Source organism: Babylonia areolata, chromosome 8, assembly GCF_041734735.1.
Source record: "Babylonia areolata isolate BAREFJ2019XMU chromosome 8, ASM4173473v1, whole genome shotgun sequence".
NCBI classification, from domain to species: domain Eukaryota; kingdom Metazoa; phylum Mollusca; class Gastropoda; order Neogastropoda; family Buccinidae; genus Babylonia; species Babylonia areolata.
Genome location: NC_134883.1, coordinates 30,372,662 through 30,385,161, shown reverse-complemented (window position 1 = coordinate 30,385,161; position 12,500 = coordinate 30,372,662). Strand labels below are relative to the sequence as shown.

General features: G+C 43.8%; 1 protein-coding gene across 2 annotated transcripts in view; it reads left to right on the top strand.

The window, feature by feature from the left end:
* The window catches only part of LOC143284728 (uncharacterized), a 47,416-nt gene extending 38,429 nt beyond the window's left edge, over nt 1-8,987 (top strand). For both annotated transcript variants that reach the window (XM_076591675.1, XM_076591674.1), the window contains exons 15-17: nt 2,717-2,825; nt 5,432-5,502; nt 8,414-8,987. In XM_076591675.1, coding sequence (XP_076447790.1) covers nt 2,717-2,825; nt 5,432-5,502; nt 8,414-8,865 — 632 coding nt within the window. In that variant the 3' untranslated portion in view covers nt 8,866-8,987. The remainder of the gene's footprint in view (nt 1-2,716; nt 2,826-5,431; nt 5,503-8,413) is intronic.
* Nucleotides 8,988-12,500: the final 3,513 nt, after the last annotated feature.

Below are 12,500 nucleotides of genomic sequence, written 5' to 3'. Positions count from 1 at the left end.
CGGTTGTCTGTGTGTGTGTGTGTGTGTGTGTGTGTGTCTGTGTGTCTGTGTGTCCGTGGTAATCTTTAACATTGACATTTTCTCTGCAAATACTTTGTCAGTTGACACCAAATTTGGCATAAAAATAGGAACAATTCAGTTCTTTCCAGTCATCGTGTTTAAAACAATATTGCACCTCAGGGATGGGCACAAAAAAAGAAAAGAAAAAAGAAGCCTAATTATATGCAAACTGCATTTACTGTTATTTTATATTTTTTGTATTCTCTAAACTTGGCACTTTGACCTCTTATTCTGACACAACAACAAGAAGAGTCATTATTATCATTTTTTGTTCAAACAGGAACTTCTTTTGTTAAGCATGGAATTTTTATTTATTTTGCAAACGTTTTGGTGCAGATAGTAAAAAAGGGAAATTACTCTGTAATTAATGCTAGGGGACTTAATTTATCACAAGTGAGTCTTGAAGGCCTTGCCTCTCTTGTTGTGCTTGTTGTTGTTGTTGTTGTTGTTGACCTGGATCAAAAATATTACACCCTGCTCCAACAACATATATGTATTAAACTATTGACGAAACAGTAATCATGATTAGTTTCATCACCACAACCGTAAATGATAATGATAGTAATAGTGAGCACGACGCGATAGTAGAGGAAACTTAGTGGACGAAAAAAATTCTTTATCTTAAACAAATGAGATGATACAAAAAATGCTTTCATAAACAACAGAGCTGGAGAGAAGAAGAAGAAGAAGAGAAAAGACCCTTTGAACCCTTCCAAGACAGCGACTAGGAAGAAGAGAAGAGAGGAAATGGCCAGGGTGGTCGGGCGGGGTTGAGAGTGGGGGGTAGGGGTGGTATAGGGGAGGGGGGGAATCGTAAGAGAGGTAATCATATGTCTGCCATACATGTCGAGTTTCGTACGCTGTGGATTCGTCAACGATCTGGGCACTGAACGGGTAGACTCTAGCGTACACCACCCGTTATAGCTTTTGCATTTGAGTTCAAGCTTTTTTTTTTCTGGCTGTGCTAGGGTACATGGCGCGTGATCCTGTATGCATTCCATGAGAGGCTAGCGGAAGGTAAAAAAAAAAAAAAAAAGACTGCAAAATTTAAGTCTTCCCTCGATTTTTTTAAAACATTTGTGAAGACATGCATGTTTTTTTTGGGTTGTTTTTTTTTTTTTATCAAGTGGGCATCAGTTATTTTGTGTGGAGTCTTCGAAACACCACTTACAGTTTAGCCCGCGTTCTCAATCTCTGCGGGGAGAGAATCCATTACCTTTGTCTTCGCGAGACGAAGTACTACGATACATAAGAAATTTTTTTTAAGTGTTGCCAAAGAAAACCAAATAAAGCTAGAACGGGCAATAGGAGAATAACTGACCTTTTTCTATCGTATGTCTGGATGAATAAAACGATGCAGGAGAGATCATTTCATTTTAAGAAAGCAATAAATTGAAAGGAATACCGTCTAAGGGAGAGAACTACGTAACTTTTTGGTGTGCCCGATATATGGAGTATTTTCCCTTGTGAATCTGCCATGCTATTCCGCTATTCACGTACACTGAACTCGTGGCAACAACATGACAGTCTATGGTGGAATATCTGTAGACAAATCTACTTTTATAGTAACACAAATACATTTGCCGAAAAAGAAATAGTTTGTATTAAAAAAAAAAAAAAGTAAGAATATTTTTTTACGGCAATGCTCTGCACTGTCGTGTTTTCCCAAGCAACCCGAATTTCACAGAGTGATTGTGATAAAAAGCAATACAATGCAATGCAATGCAATGCAGTGCAGTTTCGGAGGGGTATTGGACATCCACGTCTTCGCTTCAGACACGTATACAAAAGAATACAACAGAATGAAACAGAATACAGTACAATAGAATACAATACAGTGCAATGCAATGCAATGCAACGCAACGCAACCGGCAACACAACACAACACAACGCTTACTATACTATACTATACTATACTATACTATACTATACTATACTATACTATACTATACTATACTATACTATACTATGCTATGCTATGCTATGCTATGCTATGCTATACTATACTATAATTATGCGTGTACACGTAAGTGGCTTTGTATATATATACACTATACTATACTATACTATACTATACTATACTATACTATACTATACTATACTTTGTGTGTGCATGCATGTGGCTTTGTCTAGATACTGTACTATACTATGCTAGACTAGACTAGAGTACAGCATGGGAGTGCATGTATGTGGCTTTGTCTATATACTATACTATACTATACTATACTATACTATACTATACTATACTATACTATACTATACTATACTATACTATACTATGGATGTGCACGTATATGGCCTTGTCTAGATACTATACTATACTATGCTATGCTATGGATGTGCGCGTACATGGCCTTGTCTAGATACTATACTATACTATACTACACTATACTATACTATGGATGTGTACGTATATGGCCTTGTCTAAATACTCCACTCCACTCTACTCTACTCTACTCTACTCGGCATGGCATGGCATGTATGTGGCTTTGTGTAGATAACTGTATTATGCTCTACTCCACCCAACCCCTACCCCTTCACACCATGCCGTGCAGTGCGAAAATACAACGCAATTTAACACGATGCAAATACGCGTACGTGTCTGCGCCTGCATGACGCAGTACGATACAATGCGGATGGTGGTGTCATCTCACAGCGACAGACCAAGGGAGCGACGGCGGTCCCTGGCTGCTGTACGTGGTGGTGGCCGTTCTGGCGGCACTGGTGTTTGCTTTGCTGGCTGTGGTGGTCGTCCTTGTGTACAGGTATCTAGCTGTGTGTGTGTGTGTGTGTGTGTGTGTGTGTGTGTGTGTGTGTGTATGGGGGATGGCAGGGTGTGTGTGTGTGTGTGTGTGTGTGTGTGTGTGTGTGTGTGTGTAGGGTGTGTGTGTGTGTGTCTGTGTCTGTGTGTAGGGGGGGTGGGAGGGTGTGTGTGTGTGTGTGTAGGGTGTGTTTGTGTGTGTGTGTGTGTGTGTGTGTGTGTGTGTGTGTGTGAGTACGTGTTTACTCACTGATGTTAACTCACTCAGTACGGCCGGTCCTCTCTTCTCCTCTACACAGACCCCTCGGATGTCCAGTGGGTGTCTCAATGACCCAACCTTTAGCTTCCGTCGTCAGAATTGTGGTATTCTTTGTCAACATTCACCTCTTCAGTATAAGAGCGTTCCGCTTCCAATATTTTGATGATGGTAACTGGGGTGAAACGCTGTTAATGTCGTCTCTTTCGCCGTTCGTATGGAAAGAGTTAAACGGCCGATGGGACAGCATGAGTCGAAGACTGCTCTATTCCAGCTGACAAACATCCATAACATCTTTGTGAAAAACTACCAATGTCCGTAAACCCAAAACTAACGGGAAAAGAACTGAGCGATCAATAATCAGTACAGTGAAGAGTTTCATGAACAACCGGGGGGAAAATATATAAAGCAAATCTTCACTCTGTAGAAGCAAACGCAGCGTTGAATTTGACGTTTAATTCACTCGGTACGGCCAGTCCTCTCTTCTCCTCTACACAGACCCCTCGGATGTCCAGTGGGTGTCTGAATGACCCAACCTTTAGCTTCCGTCGTCAGAATTGTGGTATTCTTTGTCAACATTCACCTCTTCAGTATAAGAGCCTTCCACTTGCAATATTTTGATGATGGTAATTGGGGTGAAACGCTGTTAACGTCGTCTCTTTCGCCGTTCGTATGGAGAGAGTTAAGACTCTTTGTCACAGGACTCTGAAAGAGCGTTTCGCAAGACACGAAACAGAGAAACTCAAGTGGTCATTCAGTTGAACGTGGCATCAGAACCTTCCTCTGTTGAACGCCTTGTGCCACAACTCTAAAATTACAGAAAGCCGCGTGTAAGCCTCCACGTGAGCCGTTTGATGTCTGTTTAGGTTTCTTCTTTTTTTTTCTTTCTCCGTTCGTGGATTGCAACCCTCACGTTATACTCGTATGTGGAACAAGCTCCCTGATAACCTCCGTCATTCTGATTCCCTCGCATCTTTTAAATCTCGTCTCAAAACTCACCTTTTCCCTCAGCAGTAAGTTCAATTGTGGCAGGTCCACTTCCTTTGCGTTAGCTGTGCTTGACTATGTTACCTACATGCATGTATATGAATGTGTATTGTGTGCGCGTGCGTTTATGTAAGTTTGTGCCTGCCTATGTGTGCGTATGTGTTAGGGTAGCTGTTAGACACACATGTATTGTTAAAATGTATGTACGCAGTGTGTGTGTGTGTGTGTGTGTGTGCGTGTGTGTGTGTGTGTAGTCATATTTTGGTGTGTGTATGTAACATAGATGTAATGTTTTATGTTAACAAAGAGGAACCTAGAGCAGATTTCTGGACAGTGTGCTATATAAGCATCCATTATTATTATTATTATTATGATTATTATTATTATTATGTGTGCGTGGGCTTTTAATGTGTCTGACCAATTTTTTTACTCCTGCAACGTAGGCAGCCGTACTCCGGGGGTGGGGGGTAGTGGATTTCTTCCTGACTTAACAGGCTTCTGAAAAAAAAGCCCTTCGTCAACAGTTTCCAAACAGACGCTTAATTAATCGCTCTAGCACCGCTATCAATTCAGTCACTGTGGGCCCTAGGAGCGAGGCAGGTAATGTCCTCTGTATGTTGAATCCTAAACCCTTGGGAAAGATTCCACCGAAGTGTCAGTAGTAATAGCAGCAGCAGCAGCAGCAGCAGTGCAGGGACTCCTCTTGGAATTAGCTTAACGGCGGCGTGGCTGGCACCCATAGACTGTGGTAGAACGGGAGTGTGTCTTCATGGTAAAACTGTACCCCCCCACACATAGAGGGGATGTGTGGATAATGTGGATATGCGTGGAGGGGTAAGCGTTCGGATAGCGATAGCTTGTTCTTTTCTTTCAGCCTCGTGAAGATATATATTAGAGTGAAGTGATGGACTAGAGGTAGCGCGTCCGCCTTGGAAGCGAGAGAGAATCTGAGCGCGCTGGTTCGAATCACGGCTCAGCCGCCGATATTTTCTCCCCCTCCACTAGACCTTGAGTGATGGTCTGGACGCTAGTCATTCGGATGAGACGATAAACCGAGGTCCCGTGTGCAGCATGCACTTAGCGCACGTAAAAGAACCCACGGCAACAAAAGGGTTGTTCCTGGCAAAATTCTGTAGAAAAATCCACTTCGATAGGAAAAACAAATAAAACTGCACGCAGGAAAAAATTAAAAAAAAAAAATGGGTGGCGCTGTAGTGTAGCGACGTGCTCTCCCTGGGGAGAGCAGCCCGAATTTCACACAGAGAAATCTGTTGTGATAAAAAGAAATACAAATACAAAACAAACACAAATACAAAATATATAGCCAAAGGTTTTCCGTTCTCAACAGCTGTGTTGTCTGATGACAGGTCACGGAGGACCCGAGCCTCTGGCCCAGGAGAGGGGACACACGACGACAGAAACCAGCCTGGTCACATTGGTGTGTTGGTATATTCTCTCTCTCTCTCTCTCTCTCTCTCTCTCTCTCTCTCTCTCTCTCACCATCCTCGGTTGATCTACAGAGTTCTGCAATCACCCTGTTGTCAACTTTCCACAGTTTGGTCGTCAACGATGACCGGAATTTTGCATTCTGAATGGCACGTTTAGTGTGTGACTTGACTTGACTTGATTTATTGTCATGAAATTCCGAAGGATTAATAGACGCGACAAAGAACAAAAGGAACAAAGAAATAAACGTTCATCAAAATACGCGTGCAATGAAATACATAGGTAGGTGGCGAATGTTTTCTGACAGTCATCGCAGTTGAAGAAATGACTTGGTTTTAGGATATTGTTTTGTATTTTTCTAGTGATCACATTTGATTGATATCACACTCTGTGTGTGTGCGTGTGCGTGCGTGCGTGTGTGTGTGTGTGTGTTTATTTATTTATTTATTTTATTTTTTTACATTTTTTTCTGCCTGCAATTTTGTGTTTTCCTATCGAAGTGGATTTTTCTATAGAATAGTGCCAGTGACAACCCTTTTGTTGCCCTGGGTTCTTTTACTTGCGCTAAGTGCATGCTGCACACAGGACCTCGGTTTATCGTCTCGTCCGAATGACTAGCGTCCAGAACACCACTCAAGGTCCAGTAAAGGGGTAGAAAATACTGGCGACTGCCGGTAGTAATTCGAACCAGTGCGCTCAGATTCTCTCTCGCTTCCTATGTGGACGCGTTACCTCTAGGCCATCACTCCACATAGAGCGAAAGTGGAGTGAAGGTGTGGGAGGGTGGGAAAAAAATGGTTTTCCCCGATCTCCCAGGTCAACATGTGCAGACCTGCTTGTGCCAGAACCCCGTTCGTGTGTATAAGCATGCAGGAGATTCTTCTTCTTCTTCTTCTTCTTCTTCTTCTGCGTTCGTGGGCTGCAACTCCCACGTTCACTCGTATGTGCACGAGTGGGCTTTTACGTGTATGACCGTTTTTACCCCGCCATGTAGGCAGCCATACTCCGTTTTCGGGGTGTGCATGCTGGGTATGTTCTTGTTTCCATAACCCACCGAACGCTGACATGGATTACAGGATCTTTAACGTGCGTATTTGATCTTCTGCTTGCATATACACACGAAGGGGGTTCAGGCACTAGCAGGTCTGCACATATGTTGACCTGGGAGATCGTAAAAATCTCCACCCTTTACCCACCAGGCGCCGTCACCGTGATTCGAACCCGGGACCCTCAGATTGACAGTCCAACGCTTTAACCACTTGGCTATTGCGCCCGTCGCAGGAGATGAAATACCCGCACGTTAAAGGTCCTGTGATCCATGTCGGTGTTTGGTGGATTATGGAAACAGACACACACACAATGTCCGACAAGCGTCAACCATGACAGATTCATCAGCAAGTTGATGTTGGTCGTGAAATAAAAAGACAAAAGGAGAAGACGTTTCTGGTGACTAGTGACCGGTCCCAGGAGTCATTCTGTCGAACAACGAAACAACAAAACCAAGACGTCCCAAGCCCTTCACCTTCAGGGCACGGGTGCAGTAGTCAGATGGTTGGAGCGCTGGATCATCGCCCGTGTTTCCTGTTCTTCGATCCCCGTCACACCTTGTGGATAAAGGGTGGAGATTCCTTTCCCGACCTCTCAGGTCAGGTCAACATAATTATGTGCAGACCTGCTAGTGCCTAACCCCCCCCACTCCCTCCCCTCCCCTCCCCTCCCCTGACGCCCCCTCCCTCCGTGTGTATACGCATTAAGCAGAAAATCAAATACGCATGTTAAAGATCCTGTAATCCATGTCAGCGTTCGGTGGGTTATGGAAACAAGAACATGCTCAGCATGCTCTCACTTTGACAAAGGGGTATTGCTGCCTGCATGACGGGGTAAATGAACAAAACGGCCATACCCGTAAAATTTTGTGTGTGTGCGTGTGCGCGTGTGTGTGTGCGCGCGCGTGTGCGCGTGCGCGCGCTTGACTGAAACCTGATTTAATGACACAGGAAACGGATGATGAGCGCCCAAGGGCAGTTGTTAGTCGGCTACACCCAGGTAGGCAGCCTGTTGTGCAAATGACCCTGCGTTTGTAAAGTGCTTTGGGTTTAGTCTCTGACCGAAGACAGGCGCTGTATAAGTATCCGTACCATCACCATCAAACCATCAGGTGGCTGAACTCAACTCTACCGTGAGCGGTCATTTCGATACTGCTTTCCTTGTGGGTCGGTCCTGGCAGGCACGATGACCTGAATTCGTACACTCCTTCCCGCCCGATTCAGGATAACTCCACTGCTACAATTTAATTCCCGCACCACATTGAGATAGCTGGGCATTATTATGCCAGAAAAGGGAAGTTCTTCGTCTAATCCGTTTTTTGGCAAGGGTAGGAACCGCGTCAAACTTGTATTCCGGTCCAGCCTACCCCTGCTCTTAGTGCACCGCACACTTCAGGTGAGCCATCAAACGAATAAACGTGGAAGCGGCTTGGCAAGCTTATTAGTATAGTATAGTATTTCAGCTTAAACTTAGGCCGCAAGGCCATTTGCTGATCTTTTGATCAGAGCTAAGTTACCTAACTGTGGGACTAATTCTAAACGATCTTTTGACCGTATCTAAGCTTACTGAATGGGGAAAATCGCTGCTGACTGGATGAGCCAGAACGAGATATGTGGGCTGTCTTAGTGCCGTGTTTGTCACAAAAAAAAGCAAAAAAACAAGAAAGAAACAAACAGGGCAGCAGAGCAACCCCGTCTGGGTATTGCCTCAAATCAGATTAACAGGGTATGCATACTAAACCAAATAGGGAATACACGAAGGAACTATTCCCCTATCTGATTTTTCTTTCTTTCTTTCTTTTTTTATTTTTATTTTATTTTATTTTATTTTATTTTATTTATTTTTTTGTCCTTCAGAATTACTCCCTCGAGGCCAACAAGAGGAGAACCACTACAACGAGATCGACGACCTCCTGTCATCCCGCCAACGACATGACTGCCGATCTGACACAGTTCCACTCGCCGCAGCAGCGGCAGCCATGGCAACATCGCCCCCGGCGGCAGGAAACGGAGCTACCGCGGACGACTCCCAAAGCGAAATCCCACCAGGGCAGGGAGAAACCCCTCAGGGTCGTCAACGACCAGTCCAGGCCGCTGGAGACATTTCTCTCGCCAAGTTTTCCAACCCTATTTACCTGCTGGATGCCGGCGTGTCCGAGGAGAAACTGCCGCTTTCAGCACAACGCCCAGCTACTTGCGATGATGCCGCAGTCTACGAAAACTCGACGGAGGACCGTCAGCTGCATGAGAAGCTGCAGACGTGTTCTGAGGGGGTATATGAAACCTATGGAGATGCTGCAGAGGTATAGAGTGTAGAGGGCAAAGGAAATGATGAACGTTGCGAAGATGTAGAATCGTACAAGATCAACGTATGTGTGTGTGTGTGTGTGCGTGTGTGTGTGTGTGTGTGTGTGTGTGTGTGTGTGTTGGTCGGGTGTGTGTGTGTGGGGGTGGGGGGGGGGGGGGGGGGGGGGGGGGGGGGGGTTATTAAGCAACATTCAGCAGTAAAACACCAAGGATGTCAGGCACACACACACAGCTTTCTTATGCTGAGCAATCGCGGATGGTTTACAAGGAGGTTGATTTGGTCTCTCTGTATAGACTCCACCGTGGTACTTTTTGTTTGCACGTTGAAACCACTGTAAATTGTAATCCATCCCGTATTTTTTAGTCTCATCATTTGCACTTTTCAATAAATAAATGACTAAACTGAATAATGAGATTCAGGGTATAATCTTGTACAAAGGTATTGTACAACAAAACCATATTCATGATATAGCGTATAAGAAAACACATTCGCGTATTTTTATTTCCTCATCAGACAACAACCAACATTTCTGGAGCAGATTCGCGAATGAATATGTGAGTCAAAACTGCACGCATTTGAACCCGTTGCTAGGTAGTCAACTGAGCAAATTCTTTGAAAATGGGGACTAGTCTAAACTGCCCATGTGTGTGCGTGCGCGCGCGCGCGTGGGTGTGTGTGTGTGTGTCAGTGAGAGAGAGAGGGGGGGGGAGGAGGAGGCGGAGGAGCGAGAGAGTTGTCTGCCCATGAAAGATGACGGTCACTCTCTGAAAAGTTAGTTTTGTTTCCGGTGACCTGGTTTTGATCTTGAGATCTGGATACAATATATGTCGCTGTAAAGATACTACATTACAAAGTTGTATTGTGTAGTTTTGTGTAGCCCTGGCCATTCCTGACTTTCATCGCGCCGGAAATGAGAGAGACTGCACCAGGATATCTAATTTTCAGAATCTTTCGTTCTCTGGCTTTTTTTTATTTTTTTATTTTTTTTTATATGAAGCAAATTCAAAAGATGGAAGACTTGACCGTCTTTTATCTGGATTATCTCGGAGTCGGTGTGGTTTGTACATAACGAACAACATACTTGGTCGTCTTTTATCTGGATTATTTCGGAGTGTGTTGTTTGTACGAGGGTCATTCAATAAATAAGGTGAATTTTTCGGTATAAGGACTTCTAATACAGATAGAAGCTTACTTCTTTTTTTTCAACGTAGTCTCCCAGCACTGTCACACACTTTTCCCATCTGTGCACAAGCTTCCGTATTCCCTCAGCGTAAAAATCTTTGGACTGATGTCTGAGCCAGTCGCTCACAACACTTTTGACTTCATCGTCACTTTCAAACTTCGTGCCTCTCGTGAACGCTTTCAAGGGACCAAACAGGTGAAAGTCTGAAGGGGCAAGGTCTGGGCTGTAAGGGGGATGAGGGAGCAGTTCCCAGCCCAGCTCGTTGATGGTCTGCACCGTTCGGGCTGCTGTGTGAGGCCTTGCGTTGTCATGATGCAAGATGACTCCTTCTGACAATCATGGACAATTTTGTGTGCTGTCCCAACAGATAAGCTCAAAGTCCTTGCAATGTCATCCACTGTCACCCTTCTGTCAGACTGAATGAGGTCATTGACTGATTCGATCACCTCAGGAGACCTCACTTCTGTAGGCCTTCCAGGCCTGTCTTCATCCTCAACACTGCTCCGTCCTTCTTTAAACAATTTAACCCACTTGTAGACATTTTTTCGGCTGAAACATGTGGCACCATACACAGTTGACATTCTCCTATGAATTGCAACTGGTTTGCACCCTTCTGCAACCAAAAACTTGATAACTGACCGCTGTTCAATCCTGGAGCATGCTTCTTGGTCGGCCATCTTTGTTAATCGCCAAAACTCTCACAGTTTTTTTAATCTGCAAAACAAATTAAATCCATGTGAAAAAGAAGTAAAACAAAAAAAATATTAAAAAAGTAAACTTCTATCTGTATTAGAAGTCCTCATACCGAAAAATTCACCTTATTTATTGAATGACCCTCGTACATAATGAACAACATAATGGTACGGAGATCTCCGAAAAGAGAGGTCTATGACAATGCATGCTGTATATCATTATATTCAATTTGTAACAGCTCTCCTCTTCATACACATTTACCCAGTGTAACTGTTCCGTGCAATTTTGTCATTTCAATTGTGTCATTTGTTATTCCATTTTGCCTTTATTTTGTTGAATCTGCATTTCGTAATTAAACGTCTATGGAGATATCCGAAGTCCTTCTTATGCAAACGAGGGATTGTAACTTTTGCGCGACCCAGGCAGACATTTTAATACTATGATTTGTCCTGGAAAATCAAAAGCAGGTAACTTGTGCAGAAGTTTGCCAGTGACAATATTACATCGTACAGTCAAAAGAGCAATCTCAAATATCTAAAGTCAGGTGTGATCGTCATAATTTGCATAGCAAAAAGCCGGAGGAAAAATGACGAAGGTGAACAGAAGAATTAAAAACGAATTCTAAAGAAGAAAAAGAAGAATCTAAAGAAGAAAAAGAAGAAAAAATAAAAAGCGCTGTAGAAAATAAAGATATCGCTATAGTTTGACGACGAGAGTTGAATACAGCAATTTCCAGGAAAAAAAATCATTCTTGGCGAAACTGCCTTTCATTGTAGCACGGTGGGCAAAAATCGTCTCATGTGCCTCAATTGTGTTTCTGGCGATGGTCTCTCCAATAAATATAGTAGTAGTAGTAGTAATGATTATAATGATAATGATGATAATGATAAGAGTATTGTGATAATGATAACGATGATAATGATAATGATAACAGTCATGATAATTATATCTTTTTTTTCTTATTTTTTCCCCCCCTACAGTTTCTTCTGTTGCGGTTTTGTCGGCGTTCTGATTGCCATGACACATATATATAGGCCTATAACGTGCACTTCATTGTCACCATGATGCAGATCTTCTTCTTCTTCTGCGTTCGTGGGCTGCAACTCCCACGTTCACTCGTATGCACACGAGTGGGATTTTACGTGTATGACCGTTTTTACCCCGCCATGTAGGCAGCCATACTCCGCTTTCGGGGGGGTGCATGCTGGGTATGTTCCTGTTTCCATAACCCACCGAACGCTGACATGGATTACAGGATCTTTAACGCGCGTATTTGATCTTCTGCTTGCATATACACACTAGCAGGTCTGCACATGTGTTGACCTGGGAAATCGTAAAAATCTCCACCCTTCACCCACCAGACGCCGTCACCGTGATTCGAACCCGGGACCCTCAGATTGACAGTCCAACGCTTTAACCACTCGGCTATTGCACCCGTCATGATGCAGATCGATTTGTTTTTGAAGTGTAAGCATTGCCTATTTCAAAGCACGGGGAAGCATACAACGTACGTACTACATGTGTTGAATGAATGCCTCGTCACAAATATCGATGACTGCATGCGTGGCGTGCCGTCTGCAAGCTGTGACGTCACGTTGACTGCTTCATTGTCCATTTGGAGAAGAAAAAAAAGAAGGAATTTTGAAACATTTCACTCAGCCATTGTCATCCAGTGCCTTTCTGTTTGCCGTTCTGCTGGGCCGTTCGTTAATACGAACGGCGAAAGAGACGACGTTAACAGCGTTTCACCCCAATTACCA